At 50.9% G+C, this 15,906-nt stretch overlaps 1 protein-coding gene across 1 annotated transcript in view; it reads left to right on the plus strand.

The window, feature by feature from the left end:
• Positions 1-10,050, plus strand: part of CMTM7 (CKLF like MARVEL transmembrane domain containing 7) — a 50,146-nt gene extending 40,096 nt beyond the window's left edge. Inside the window, exons 3-5 of the mRNA XM_036267439.1 lie at positions 3,475-3,573; positions 6,124-6,205; positions 8,864-10,050. Coding sequence (XP_036123332.1) covers positions 3,475-3,573; positions 6,124-6,205; positions 8,864-8,877 — 195 coding nt within the window. The 3' untranslated portion in view covers positions 8,878-10,050. The remainder of the gene's footprint in view (positions 1-3,474; positions 3,574-6,123; positions 6,206-8,863) is intronic.
• Positions 10,051-15,906: the final 5,856 nt, after the last annotated feature.

Below are 15,906 nucleotides of genomic sequence, written 5' to 3' on the forward strand. Positions count from 1 at the left end.
TTTGTTCTGTTTTGAAGAATTTTTCTTTTTTTATTCCAGAGAGAGGGAAACATCAATGTGAGAGAGAAACATCAATCATTTGCCTCCCACTCATGCCCCAACCAGGGATTGAACCCGAAACCTGGATATGTGCCCTGACTGAGAATTGACCCCACGCCCTTTGGAGTACAGGACGATGCTTCAACCAACTGAGCCACACTGGCCAGGGCATCGTCTTCTGTTTATTAGAAGAGTTTGTGAAGAGTTGGTAAGCATCCGGACGCGGGCTTTTCTTGTGGGTAATTTTTTCATTATTAATTCAAACTCTACTTGTTATAGATTTATTCAGATTTTTTATTTTTGCTTGAGTCATTTTCAGTAGTATGTCTTTCTTAGAATATGTTCATTTCATCTCAGTTATCTAATTTTGGCGTGCAGTTGTTGATAGTGTTCCTTTAAAATCCTTTTGATTTCTGTAAGATAAGTAGCAATGCCCCCTCTTTCGTTTCCAGTGTTGGTCATTTGACTCTTTTCTCTTTTAATTTTTCTCTTGGTCAGTCTAGCCAAAAGTTTGTCTCTTGATCTTTTCAAAGAACCAGCTGTTAGTTTCATTGATTTCCTCTATTGTTTTTCTGTTCTCTATATCATTAATTGCTGCTCTGATTTTATTTCCTTCTTTCTTCTTGCTTTAGGGTTACTTTGCTCTTCTTGTTTTAAGGTGAAGGTTGGGTTATTAATTTGAAACCTTTCTTTTTTAGTGTAGGCATTTACAGCTGTAAACATCTCTCTGGGCACTGCTTTGGTTGCTTCCCATAATTTTGGTACAGTGTGTGTTCATTTTCGTTCATCTCCAAGCATTTTCTCATTTCCCTTGTGATTTCTTCTTTGACCCATTAATTAGGAATGTGTTGTTTAATTTGTACAAATGTGTGAGTTTCCCAAATTTCTATCTGCTATTGATTTCTAATTTCTGATGTAGTTGGAGAACATAGTTCATATTATTTCAGTCCTTTTACATATATTGAGGTTGTTTTGTGGTTTAGCATATGTCTCATGCTGGGGATTGTTTTGTGTACATCTGAGAAGGATGTATATTCTACTGTCGTTGGATAGAATGTTTCCTAAATGTCTGTTAGCATCTATTTGTTTCATAACATGGTTTGAGTCTTCTATTTCCTTGTTGGTCTCCTCCCTAGTTGTTCTAAACATTATTGAAAGTGGGGTATTGCAGCCTCCAACTATTACCTTTGAATGATCCATTTCTCCCTTTATTTCTTTGAGTTTTTGCTTCCTCTGTTTTCTTGCTCTATTAGTAGTTGAATCCATGTTTATAACTGTTATATTTTCCTGATGAATTGACATTTTCATCATTATAAAATATCCCTTTTTAATCTCTGGTAACATTTTTTGTTTTAAAATCTGTTCTGTCTGATACAACTATCACCATTCGAACTTTCTTTTGGTTGCTATTTGAATGACATATCTTTTCCATCCTTCTACTTTCGATCTACTTATATCTTTGAATATAAATTGTGACTCCTATAGAAAGCATAGAGTTGGATTTTTTTTAATCTAGACTGACAATCTCTGCTTCTTGATTGAATTGTTTAATCATTCACATTTAACATTACTATCCATTATGTTATTTTAAGAGAAATCTCTTTTTTGTTCCTCAGTTGTAAGGCCTCTTTCAAAATTATGGCGCCTTTTTGCTTCATTTATTTATTTATTTTATTTTTATTATTTTATTTTATTTTTCTGTATTGATCTTAGAGAGAGAGGAAGTGAGAGGGAGAGATTGAAACACCGATGAGAGAGAACATCGACTGGCCGCCTCCTGCCTGCCCCTCACTGGGGATCGGGCCCACAACCTGGGCATGTGCCCTGACCGGGAATTGAACCGGCGACCTCTTGGGGCATGGGTCCATGCTCACCCACTGAGCCACACCAGCCGGACCTTTTCGCTTCTTTGGAGAACAAGCTCCTCTGGGTTTCCCTGGTGCTCGTACTGAACAGGCAAAGGAGGCAGTAAAAGCAGGGGACAAGGATGGGGCGGGCTGAAAGGGGAGGAATGTTAGAAGGATAAGTTCAGCCGCACCTTTTTTTAGCTTAGTACAATTTAGGTGCCTTCCATCTAGGACTCTCTCAAGCCATTTTCCCCAGGGTCTTGGCGGTAGGGAACCTCTAGCTCCTAATCTGCCATTACACAAAATCTCTGCGGTCTGCCTCATGACATCCATCCTAGTCGCTAAGGGAGGACGCAGGCTTCTTGGTTTTGCACAGCGTTGAGAGGAGCTGCAGCTTGAAAGTGGAATGCTTGCCCACGCTGACAGCCACCTGCCCTGCTGGGGGGACTTCGTGAAGGAGTAATTCCTGAACTCGCACTGCAGCCTGAGAATGGATACGATCTGGACGTAGAGTGGGTACTGTGAGTGGCCCTAAACCCCAGTTCTGCTCGGATCTGGTATTTACTGGGGAGGAAGGACGTCGTGGAAGTGTCTCCATGCTCTGAGTGACATTCTTGTCCTGGAGCGTGGCTGGGTGGAAATGGATGGCCCTGCGGACCAGGGAGAGGAGCACAGGGTGTCAGTCCCTCCAGAAGATGAACCTGCGGAGCTTGGCCTGAGGTGCGCTTCCGGAGAGGAGAGGAAAGACGAACCCAGTAGGACGTAGACAGGAGAAAGCCAGTTCCCACCACGCACCGGGCTCTCCCGGCTCTGACTCCGAGTCTGAGCGGGCCAAGCACCTCTCAAGTCCACACCTAAAAACTGTGTACAGAACAGGCAGACACTCCAGGCAGCCACCAAGCCAGCACATTGTGAGCCCCAAACTCTCTCTAAGCAGAAGCAAAAGGCGCACGTCTCTTTAAGGGGAGTTGCTTCTCAGGGCTGGAGCTTTCTTTAAATTCTCCAGCCTGAGCCCAGCCGGTGTGGCTCACGGATTGAACATCCTCCCGTGGACTGAGAGGTCCCAGTTCGAGTCCCGGTCAGGGCACACGCCTAGATTGTGGGCTCCATCCCCAGTAGGGGGCGTGCAGGAAGCAGCTGTTTGATGTATCTCTTTCACATCAAAGTTTCCATCCGTCTCCCTTCCCCTCTCTCTAAAAAATCAATAAAAACATATTTTAAACAAAAACAAAAAGCTCTCCAACCTGGGAGTTGGGAGAAGCTCGTTTGCTTTGTAGTAGCTTTGGACAGAGGTCAAGTTACTGTCCACAGATTGATCTCAGGAGTGGAGCAGTCTTGAATGGATATCTGTCCTCACACAAACAGCATCCTTTACTTTCTGTCCCCTTTCTCTCTGCCTGCCTGGCATCTTTTCTCTCTCGCTGGGCCTCATCCTGGCCAGCCTGACGCACGTGCCGCCTGGGAGCCATGCTGCTCCAGTCGGGGGGTTACACTCCCTCCCCTTCTGCTCATCTCTCCGGACGCCCGGTGGCCGCTAAGAACCAGGAGCGGCCCTCGCACCCACTGCCTTGCTTTGTGTCGCCCCCAGGAACTCCTGCACTATCTAATCGGCACCCTGCTCCTCCTCGTGGCCTCCATCGTGGCAGCCTCCAAGAGCTACAGCCAGAGCGAGCTGGTGGCCGCAGCGGTGAGGATCTTCTCGGGAGCCTTCGGCGATGAGCTCCTGTTCTGGATGTTCTTTCTTTTTCTGATGGGGAGAGCGAAGTGATTGTGTTCTGGGGCCTTTCTTCCGCAGAGTCGGTCCCCACCTCGATCCAACCGGCCCAGTCTCCAAAGAGCCTGGAACTCGGGAGGTGAATCGTCAGTGCAGTTGGCAAACAAAGGGCCCCAGCGGTCCAGGCCTCTCTCTCGCAGACACCCTTAAATCGGGGGCGAGTGGGGTTTCCACCACATGCCCATTGTCATTTGCTCGTGGCTGCCTCAGCCCCGTGCAGAGACAGATTCTGGAGCCTCCTTTGAGCCCACGGGAACCGTTCTGTGATCTGCCCGTGATCCCGGCCCTCCGTCCTAGCTTCGCCCATCCTTGTAGCCGGGTTCAGGCCAGGAAGTCATCCTCCTATACCTTTCAGGGGTGAAAACTGACCCATCTAGTAGCCTAAATAGCAGGAGCGTGGAAATGTACACAACTACAGTGCTATGGGAGCTATTTATAGTTATCACACGCATACGCACACATATATACATGCGTACGTCATTATTTTTAAAAGATTTATAGACTTCTGTCGTCCAATTTCTAATTTAGTGAACTGTTTAGAGTTTGGGGGCCTGTGGGCCAGGAGTGATTTGCCTCTCTAAGAAGCAGGCAAGATTTTTAAAATGAGCTTTAAGAAAAGCTGTCCGTGTGACACCCTTTTCTTTACAAACATTCCTGGAATTCCATGGAGGGGTAGAGTCTGTCCTCTAAAGGTCAGCATGGGGCAGAAGGTCACGCCTCTAAACACTCGAGCCCCGAGGTGCCACCCACAGCCCCCCCATCCACCACGTTGCACCCCTGCCTGTCCCCCCTCCCTGCAGTCTCCAAGGAGAGGTGTGGTTGACACCTACAGGTCACCACTGCCCAACTCCAGACAGGCTGGTGGAGGAGGCACAGAGAAAACCTGTGCCCACTGTGTTTCAGGCCCACGGGGAGATTCCCCCTGGGTTTCACGGTTCAGGTTGCACAGTGGTATTAGCCTTGGAATCCCAATGAACCCCATTTATCATACACCAGCCTTGTGCCTGGGACCAGGCCTGGCTCCATGGAGGAGCCAGAGGAATAAAAAGAGAGGGTCCTTATGAGAAAGTGGGGATCCAGCTCAGGGGTCAAGGCCAAGGCACACGAAACAATGAGCAAACAAGGCATTGTCCAGAATCGCATTGTGTAGCGCTATAATAAACTGGTCAATTATGCAGCGCAGACAGTTGGAGCCCGGGATGGTATATAATGTGCTAATTGTGCAGAACGATGAGAGGCCAGAACTGGCTCTAATAGGCTAATTATGTGGTGCAGACAATCCGTACCAAAGGGCCGAGGAGGCAGACCTGGAGGACGGGGAGGTCGGTGGGGCCTGTGGGACAGCCGCCCAGCAGACCAGCAGTCGGGCTTGAAAAGAAAACAACCTTGAAGATCCTGCCCCTCACCCTGGGCCATTCCTCCTGACCTCAGCTGGGCACTGGGTGGCAACAGTGAGCCTGAGGCTTTTTGCACACCGAGGACCCCTGGGCAACAAGTAGAGCAGAATGTGGACCCTGGAGCCAGACTCCCTGGGTTCCAAACCCAGACCTGGCCCTGTTGTCTCTGTGGCCCTGGGGCAAAGAGTTGACCTCCTGTCCCTCCGTTTCTGTAGTTGTAGACAGAGGGGCTGGGAGGGCGACACCAGGACCCACCAGGCGGAGTTGAGAGAGTCCATGGACCTGACCGCCCGAGGGTCTAGAAGTCTGGTGGGTACCTAGTAAGTGCTCAGTAAATTTTAGCTGCAGCTGCCAGGTGTGTTCACAAGTAGGAAACATGGCTTCAGGCTTTGACGTTCCAGACAAAACACCAGAGTGTGTGCCTGCTTCTTGTCTGCCTGTTTGATGAGCCTCATACGAGGCCCTCTTGCTCTGTGGGCGCCCCGTCCCCCATCCACAGCTGAGGGGGTCGGACTGGGTGAGGTCCCTCCGTTGAGCACTGGGTGGTCTATTTACATATGTGCAAACACAGCTAGATGACAAGGCCCCGCCCCTGCTCTTACACAGCTGTGAGCCAGACAGAAGCCATTATGAATGAAAACGCAAACAGTGCTGCCAACACCAGTAAAATCCATTTGAACGTTAAAAATGTTAAGACCCAAATTAAAATGTACAATTCTACCTTTTTCTTTTTCACTGGCCCAGGATCATTAAAGTACAGTGGCTTGGCCCCAGCTCCGTTGAAACATAAACCTGAACATGGGCTCTGACGTAGCCCAGAGCGAGAAGAGCCGAGGGGTGGACGCGGGGGCCTGGCGGCCAGGCCGGACCTGGGTCCCAGCGGGGGGACCTGGGAACAGGGCCTCGTCTCTAAACCTGAGTGAGAACGAGGTGTTTGGGTCGGGTGATCCCCAGTCTCCCTCCCAGCCACAGTCAGTGCAGGGAACAGGCACAGGGATGAGAAGCAGAAAGACGACCCGAGTGGTTGGCCCTCGGCCTGGAACGTCCTCTCTTCTCTCCTGTGCAGATCTTCGGTTTCATAGCCACCTTCCTCTGCCTGGCGAGCGTGTGGCTGTCCTACAAGATCTCCTGTGTGACCCAGTCAACAGGTGAGTTCTGGTTGTCTGAACACAGGTGAGCTCTGACCACTGCGTGTGCTCAGGGACAGGAGCACAGCCGGTTCTGGGGCTTCGCGATGGAGAAGGTGGGGTGTAGAGGGTGGGGTGCCCGGGAGGACAGGCACAACCCCGGAACCTCTGCTCGATCCCCGTGCTCACCGCCCAGGAACGCCCAACATGTCAGCCTCTGACGGAGAAGCATTCGCTTTTCACGTCTCCCAATGACAAGGATAAAATATAGGACATTTGCAAACTGCAAATAAGAAAAAAAATGTTTTTAATAAAAGCCATCTGTCATCACATTATCCAGAAATAGCACCTGCTGGGTGTCTTTCCTTCTAGGATTTCCTCTCTCTGAGTAAGATAGATAGATAGATAGATGATAGATAGATAGATAGATAGATAGATAGATAGATAGATAGACCCACATATATATATAGAAAGAGAGAGAGAGAGGTGCACAGGTTGCTTTGATTAAAAGGATCAGAACAGCCCTGGCCGGTTTGGCTCAGTAGTTAGAGCATTGGCCTGCGGTCCACAGAGACCTGGGTTCAGTTCCCGCTAAGGGCATGTACCTTGGCTGCAGTTTGTCCCCGGCCCTGGTTGGGTCGTGTGGATGGCGGCCACTCGATGTGTCCCTTTCACATAGATGTTTCTCTCTCTCCTTCCCGCTCTATCTGAGTAAAAAATGGAAAAATGTCCTCGGGTGAGGATAAAAACAAACAAACAAACAAAAAGGATCAGAACAATATGCATTATTTTGTAACCTGATCTTTTTTTCCTACTTGACCATCTGTCACTTCCCCTGTGTCAGCAGGTGCTCTTTTCTATCGCTGTCACTGGCTCTGTGCTGTCCCACTGACCCCACTGCATGTCTGTGCCATAGTTTACTTGTCTCCTATAAGGGGCATTATCTTTTGTTGTTGCTGCTGTTTTCATTCTTTGGTACTAAAAAGCACTGTAATGACCAGCTTTATAAATATATCCCCTAAACCTATACCTAATTTTTTGTGGTTGTTGTTAATCCTCACCCGAGGATATTTTTCCACTGATTTTTAGATAGAGTGAAAGGAGGGAAGGAAGGGAGAGAAAGAGAGAAACAACGATGTGAGAGAGACACATCTGGGGTCAGGGATCAAACCTGCAACCAAGGTACCTGCCCTTGACCGGGAATCGAATCCACGACCCTTCAGTCCAAGGGCTGACGTTCTATATGCTGAGCCAAACTGGCCAAGGTTGTGTCTAATATTTTTTATCTTTACAATTACTGAAAGCTTAAACCAGCTATTTTGATTAATCTACTTCTTTTTTTTTTTTTATCCTCACCCGAGGATATTTTTCCATTTTTTGTACAGATAGAGTGGGGGGGAGAGAGAGGAAGGGGGAGAGAGAGAGAGAGAGAAACATCGACGTGAAGGGACACATCGAGTGGCTGCCACCCGCACGACCAACCAGGGCCAGGGACAAACTGCAACCGAAGTACGCGCCCTTAGCGGAAACCGAACCCCGGTCTCTCCTGACCGCAGGCCAACGCTCTAACCGCTGAACCAAACTGGCCAGGGCTGATTAATCTACTTCTTTCTTCTTTCTTTTTTTTATCCTCACCCGAAGACATTTTTCTATTTTTTTGTTCAGGTAGAGTGGGAGGGAGAGAGAGGAACAGAAAGAGAGAGAGAGAAACATCGACGTGAAAGGGACACATCGAGTAGCTGCCTCCCACACGACCAACCAGGGCCGGGGACAAACTGCAACCAAGGTATGTGCTCTTAGCGGGAACCGAACCCGGGTCTCTCTGGACCGCAGGCCAATGCTCCAACCGCTGAGCCAAACTGGCCAGGGCAATCTACTTTCTTTGATCTAGCACTTCCTTCCTTTGTTCTTCTCCTTTAAAACACACACACACACACACACACACACACCCCAGCATGTGCATTAGGTTGTGAGGTGCCCTGCGGAAAGGTGGTCACAGCAGAGCTTCGGTTTCCTCCCAGGAGTCACTGGCAAGAAGTTAACCAGGTGGACCCCGGTCATGAAAGACCAAAGAGTGTCGGATTCCATTCGCGTGAAACGTCCAGACAGACAAGCCAGAGACAGGAAGGAGATTAGCGGTCGCTCGGGGCGGGGGGAGGTGGGATACAGGGGCGCCTGCTAACGGGCCTGAGGTCCTTTGACGTGATGAGAGAGAATGTTCTAGGATTGCCGCACAGTCCTGTGAAAACAGTGGGTGGGTTCTGTGGTGTGGGAATGGTAGCTCAGTAAAGCTGTGTAAGAAAAAAACAACGAATGAGGAAGGTAATGTAAAAACGGTCCACAGGTAATTTCGAAAGGTGGCAAATCTATAAACGTATCACTTAGAACTGGAGGAAGCGCCGAATGAAACCGTTGGTGGCCTTCGAGGAAGGAAGCCTGGAGGAGAGAGGAATAGGGATGGGAAGCCCCTCTGTATGATTTAATTTTTTCCTTTTTCAGAAAATGTATTTTAAAAGAATAAAATAGTCCCAGTGGAAGTTGGTGCCGGGCGGGGGAAGGCAGTGCCCCGAGCAGAGCGTGGGTCAGCCCGCCTGGTGCGGCTTCGGGTGGGCCCGGCCCCGGCCCCGGCCCCGGCCCCGGCCCCGGCCCGCCGTCCTCACTCTGCTGTTTCCCCCCAAGATGCAGCCGTCTGAGGACACCACAGCTCCAGGCCCGCAGGAGGCCCTGCAGGACGCGTGGCCCGCAGACAGCAGGGTCAGTGGGCCAGTGACCCTAGGAAAGACTTCTGAGCCTGTGTTCCTGTGCCAGAGCCCTGCCCGGGCTGGTGGGCACAGGAGGGCTTCTGCTCCCGGGGCTGCTCCACACCTCTCTCCGGCCCACCTCGAGGAATATTTCTCCCCATCTGGGAAAGAAAAGCAGCCTCCAGGGATATCTGGTCTCTCCTTCCTGCTTCTAAAACTGCCTCAGGGACTGGTGACCATACTTAACACCGTGGGGTTTCTGGGTACCCTGCGTAAACCCCATTCCTCGCGGGAGCAAAGCTGCCCGACGTCTACCTAGGAAAACAAAGCCCTCTCCTCTGTCTCCAGCTTGGGAGTCTGGTCTTGAAAATGTTGTTTTTCTTAAAGTGAGCATGGGGAAGCACTATGTGGTCAGCCTGTCCCCAAAGGTGAGCTCAGTCTCCTTTCTCGGCTCTGTGAGCATTGCATGTGTGTGTGTGTGTGTGTGTGTGTGTGCGCGCGCGTGCGCGTGTTTAATAAAATACTGACTTGGCCAATTGCACGAGGATTTCTCATTAAACCAGAGAAGGCTGTAACACCAGGAGTGAAGTGAAGGGGCCCAGGAGGCTTAGAAGATGCCACCGGAGGTGAGCCGAGGAAAGGATGCAGGACACAGCGTCCTCTGCAGGGCTGCCTATTTTCCAAGGAAACTGATTTCGAGGGCAGACGCCAATCCTGTTCACACAAGACATAAGGCAGGACTCGGAGCAACACAGGCAGCCTTAGAAGGGAACTCTGACACATGCTACCACATGGATGAGCCTTGAAGACACTGTGAAACGAAAGAGCCCAGACACAAAGCAACAAATGCTGTACCCTCCCCTTACATGAGGGCCCTAGAGTGGTCCAGGCTGGAGAGACAGTGAATGGATGCCAGGGCCCGGGGGGAGGGGCGTAGGGAGTTAGTGTTTCATGGGTACCGTTTCCACTCGGGGAGATGGAGATGTTCTGGAGTTGGACAGTGGTGATGTTGCCCAACAATGTATGTGTCATTAATGCCACTGTGCTGTATACCTCAAAAGTGTTCAAATGGTCAATTTTGTTGTGTATTTTTTAAAATATGTTTTTATTGATTTTAGAGAAAGAGGATGGAAGAGGGAGAGAGAAACATTGATCAGCTGCCTCCTGCCCCCCCTACACACACTGGGGATCAAGCCTGCAACCCGGGCATGTGCCCTGACCCAGAATTGAACTGGGACCTCTCAGTCTATGGGATGATACTCAATCCACTGAGCCACACTGGCCAGGCTAACCCAATTTTTTTAAATGACCCAATGATCCCACTGCTAGGAATATACCCTAAGAAGCCTGAAACACCAATCAGAAAGAATATATGCACCCCTATGTTCATAGCAGCACTATTTACAATAGCTAAGATCTGGAAACAGCCCAAATGCCCATCAGTAGATGAGGGGATAAAAAAACTGTGATACGGCCCTGGCCGGTTTGGCCCAGCGGTTAGAGTATCGGCCTGCGGTCCAGAGAGACCCAGGTTCAGTTCCCACTAAGGGCACGTACCTCGGTTGCAGTTTGTCTCCGGCCCTGGTTGGGTCGTGCAGGAGGTAGCCACTCGATGTGTTCCGTTCACGTCGATGTTTCTCTCTCTCTCCCTCTCTCTCCCTCCCACTCTATCTGAACAAAAAAATTGAAATATGTCCTCAGGTGAGGATAAAAAACAACAACTGTGGTACATTTACACAATGGAATACTATGCAGCTGTAAGAAAGAGCGATCCCTTACCCTCTGGAGGGGCCTGGAGAGTATTATGCTGAGCGAAATAAGCCACTCAGAAAGACGAGTATCATGTGATTTCACTTATATGCAGAATCTAATGAACAAAATAAACTGACGAACAAAATAGATCCAGAGTCATGGAAGCAGGAAACAGACTGACAAACCTCAGAGGGAAGGGGGGCGGGGGAGAGATAAACCAAAGAACTCATATGCATAACCAATGGACACAGACAACAGTATGGTCAAGGCGGGAGATGGGGGTCGGGAAGGAGGTCAGTGGGGGAAAGGGGGGGACATCTGTAATATGTTCAACAATAAATATAATTTTTTTTAAAAGTGATGCAAGGCCTTCTGTGTAGGCACCGAAGTGGCTGAAAGAGCTACTTGGGGAATGGGTGAAGACAGACCCAGTTCCACCCAACCAAAGCAGGCACCATGGAGGCCAGGGCCATGTCCTAACAGCTGAGCATCACAGGTCCGAGAGAACAAGCTGTGGTGTGTTGGTGTTCTCTAAACCAGGCCCTCTCTGGGCCTGCTCAGCCCAGGGGCCGTGCCCATGCGTAACCCGAGCTCGGTACCTCCCAGCCGGGGCGCAGGCCCACTGCACTGGGCAGACAGCCGCAGACCAAGCAAAGATGTGAGAGGAGGGAAGACTGGACCCATGGAGGAAGGACAGGGCAGCCCCTGGCTCTTTGTAGCCACCTGAGGCCCCAGGAAAGGGTGTTGGCACCTGTGGCCACAGCTGGTCTGTCCTCAACCTGACCGCAAGCGCACGCTCCCTGGCCTGGCCCTTGGGGAGGCGGGGGGGGGGGGTGTCTGGTGCTCTCCCTTGGGCAAGCCTCTGCCACAGACGTTGGCTCACCACCCACAAGAAAGCCTGCTGCTCGGAGAGGCTCTCAAAGACGCTTTGGTGTGGTTCTCTCCACAGTGAGGTGGTCCGCGGGGGACTGCCTGCCCACCTCCGAGGGCCGGTGGGGAACACCCTCCCCTGAACAAGCTGGAGGCTCGAGGAGAAGTCCAGTGGACACGAGGAAAGGGACAGAGCTGGGATTTGAGTCCAGGTCTGGTGTCTCGGCCCAGCCTGGGATGTTAGGGCAGGGCCCGAGCTGACTGGCTTCCTCACGGGCAGCTGGCCCTGGACCGAGGCACCCCGTGCGCAGCCTCCGCCTGGGCCTCCAGCCAGGATGCTAAAGTGACCCAGAGCCGGCCCATCCCCTGGGCACCGCCTCCCAGCCTCGTCCCTAGCATGGAAAGCAAACCGTGTCACCAGGGAAACAGCAGGTTTGGGGGCCCCTTAGCAACCACCACTTCCCCCTGTGTGGCAGTTTCTGAACCGCATCCTGTGAACTCACAGAGGTGCCTCAGGGGGGCTCACAGAGACCTGATTTTATGTGCAAAACATCCGTTAACACCTGAGACGCACACTGCCACCCACAGCAAACACGGACGCCGGACCTGCACAGGCGCTCGGCTGGGGCAGCTCCCGGGGAACCCTGCCTGGTGGCCTCTGGGTGAGGAAGGCAAGCGTGTGAGGCCGGCTGCGAACACCCGCCCGCCCGCGGGGCCAGCCGGGCCTCTGGGCCTGCACAGGCTCCGCGCAGGGACCCCTGCTCTAGTGAACTGAGTTTATAATAATAAGTAAATCGATGATTTATATTAATATCCTATTTCCTGTTTTATATAATGGAGCTTCACATGATTTAGATTGAAAGGGGGAATTTCTCTGCTTAAAAAGAAAACATGTGAACATAAGAGACTATTATAAAAGTAATAAAGGTTTGTTTTGACACGCAAAACACACACACACGCACACACACCAAAAACACTCAGAAACCCCGAAGTTGGATGAAGCTGCCGGGCTGGTTGCATCCGCCGGGTTGGAGCAGCCCTCGGGAGAGGCTTCCTAATGAGAACCCCGCCTGTTCTGCACCTTGTAAGGAGATCGAAGCAATTCTGCATGGTTCGGGTTTTATCATCGCTTTCTGTGTACATGGAAAATTATGCAGATTTTTTAAAAGACCATGATTAACTCCATGTACAGTTGTACAAAAAAAGGAAATGTTATGGTATGAAATGTCCATGTAGCTTAGTTCTGGAGTGATGACAACCAGAATTATGGTCACGCTGGATATTGATCTGACCAACACTTTTAAGACCCTCACTCCGCCCTGGCCAGTTGGGCTCAGCGGTTGGAGTGTTGGCCTGCGGACCAGAGAGTCCTGGGTTCGGTTCCCGCTAAGGGCACGTACCACAAAGAAAAAATAAAGTAACGTGGACAGATTGTTGGGGTGGGGGGGACAGATTGTTGCGGGGGGGGGGCCCTCACTCCCCGGCAGGGGTGTGTGGAAGGGACAGCAGCGCACTGTTGCCAATTTGCCTCAAGTGACCAAGAGAAGTGAAAGTCTGGATTTTTAGGCTAAACATTTCCTGATTTTTTAATGCTGCCAAATAAACCTTTATAAGGTACACTCCAGGCCAAACCAGACCTGTGTGGGGTAGATGCAGCCAGCGAGCCCTCCGTTTGCGCTGCCGGGCCTGGGAGAGGGAGGTCGGGCAGCGGAAGTCAGGGCCAAGGCCAGGAGCGCGCAGAGGCTTCGCTGGGCCCGCAGCTGCTTCCTCCCGAAACCCGGGGCAGCGTGCAGGACCGGGCCCTCCCTCGGGAGTCCCCAGGATCCCCCGCCAACAGCCTCGCCCGGTGCGCTGCCCCTGCTCCCAACCGGGCGCAGCTTTCCTTTGGCGAAAACAAAGCCCTAAGGCGCAGGTGGCGGCCGGAGCCCGCGCGCGCCCTGCCCTGGCGGCGCGCGCCCTCTTGTGGCCAGCGGGGAGCTGCGCCGCCCTTGGTCGCGGCGGAGGGGCAGGCTTCCGAAAAGTCGAGTTCCTCCGAATCCAGGGTTCAGAATTGATACACCAACTTACACAGTTTATTTGAACCTGAAGTCCAAAAGTGAGTCATCTTCCTTGGTTCACGACGCCCTCACACTATGATCGCTGGTCCACGCAAGGCCTCCTTCCTCTCTTCCTCTTTTTTTATCCTCACTCAAGGACATTTTTTTTCCATTTTTTGTTCAGATAGAGTGGGAGGGAAAGAGGAAGAGAAAGAGAGAAACATTGACGTGAAAGGGACACATCGAGTGGCTGCCACCCACACGACCAACCAGGGCCGGGGACAAACTGCACCCGAGGTACGTGCCCTTAGCGGGAACCGAACCCGGGTCTCTCCGGACCGCAGGCCGACGCTCTAACCGCTGAGCCAAACCGGCCAGGGCTTGCTGCTGCTGCTGCTTCTTTTTTTAAAAAAAATTTTCCCCCTTTATTGATTTTAGAGAGAGAGAGAGAAATATCGATGAGAGAGAACATCGATTGGCCGCCTCCTGCATGCCCCCCACTGGGGATCGGGTCCACAACCTGGGCATGTGCCCTGACCGGGAACCGGACCAGCGACCTCTTGGTGCATGGCTCGATGCTCAACCACTGAGCCACACCGCCGGGCTCTTTTCCTCTTTTTAAAAAAAATATGTTTTTATTGATTTTTTTGAGAGAGAAGAAGGAAGAGGGAGAGAGAGAGGGAAACATGGATCGGTTGTCTCCCCAAGGCACCGTCTGGGGACCAAACCGGCAACTTGGGTGTGTGAGCGACAGGGAACTGAACCAGCGATCTTTCGATGCACAGGGCACACTCAACACACCAGCCGGGCCTCCCTTCCTATTTTTAAGGATGCAGTCAATGTGAAGCTAATGACATAACCTACCTTTCTGTAACCATATGCTTCCCCATCTCCTCTGCCCATTTCTCCTCTCCAGAAACAACCTCCTGAATCTCCCATTCACATCTTTGCCTCTTATTACATAGTACTATTGTAGACACCTGCATTGCCTACAGAGTGCCTATGATAGTTGCTTATAATTAAATGAAAAGGACACCACACTGGATGTAATCTGTTGGGACTTTATTCATTTACCACTATATTGCTGTAACAGTGATTTTCAACCTTTTTCATCTCATGGTAACATAAGCTAATTACTAAAATTCTGGGGCACACCAAGAAATATACTTTTTGCCGATCTAACCAAAAAAAAGTGTAATTTTTATTCATTCACAGCTATTGTGTTGGCTGTTGTCTTTTTTTTTTTTTTTTTTACAATCTAAGGGTAAAGAGGTCAGTGCCCCTGACTGAATAGTATTGCATGTTTTAAAAATTCTTTCACATGCCCATTGAAAATCGCTGCGGTAACAGACACCCCCCGACACACACACACACACACACACACACACACACACTTTATGCAACATCCTCTTGCCCTCACCTATCTCTTGACACAGGAGCTTCCTGTGGCCACACATGTACCACCTGCACGGGCAGCAGACTCTGCCCTCCGGGGTAATGCTGGCCAAGGGGACAGTGGGTAACACTCATACAGACTGTCCCAAAACAGGTTTCATACGGTTTCCCTAAGGGCAGCCCCGTGGGACCAGGCAAACAATCAAGGACAGCGAGCATCCTCGCTCTCCTTCCCAGCCTCACTCCTGGTGTAGGTGATCGGCTGGAGACGTGGGGACACGCCTAAAACATGTGGCAGCTGCCTGAAGAGCCTCACTCAGGGGTGGCCTTGGAAGAAGGCAGTGAAGGAAAATGTCCCCAGTGGCCAAAGCGCAGCCTTTGGGGGAGTGGTGAATGGACAGGGCCTGGAAAGAGACAGACCTGTAGGCTCCCCGGGGGGGGGGGGGGGGGACTCAAGTTCTCAAATGAGCAGGTGACTCATTGAACAAGAGGTACCTTTCCTACAAAATAAAATCATGGGTAATGAGGCCACTGGATGGCAGAAAAAAGGTAGCCCAGGAAAATACCCTGCACGGATGCAGATGTTTACGACTGAAATCCAGGGGCAGAACGAAAGGAATAGGCAGAGGCAGACTACCTAGGGGCCGAGGGTGCACAGAACAGCAGAGCAAAAACCTAGAGCGCATTTCACGGCTCCTGGGAAGCAAAGACGTAAGTCTGAGCTGATACCACTCGAACTGGACAAACTACAGCAGCGGGACCAGCAGGGACAAGAGTCACCCCACAAAGAAAACTGCTTCTGCCACATGTCATGCCACCCCTGAGGAAGGACAGATGGGCCTGAATGAGGACAAAATCCAAGTGACCTGCTTTGCCAGTAGCCACCTTGGGAGCTGTGTCACAGCTCAGAGATATTTCACAATCAGTT

Source organism: Molossus molossus, unplaced genomic scaffold, assembly GCF_014108415.1.
Source record: "Molossus molossus isolate mMolMol1 unplaced genomic scaffold, mMolMol1.p scaffold_m16_p_18, whole genome shotgun sequence".
NCBI classification, from domain to species: domain Eukaryota; kingdom Metazoa; phylum Chordata; class Mammalia; order Chiroptera; family Molossidae; genus Molossus; species Molossus molossus.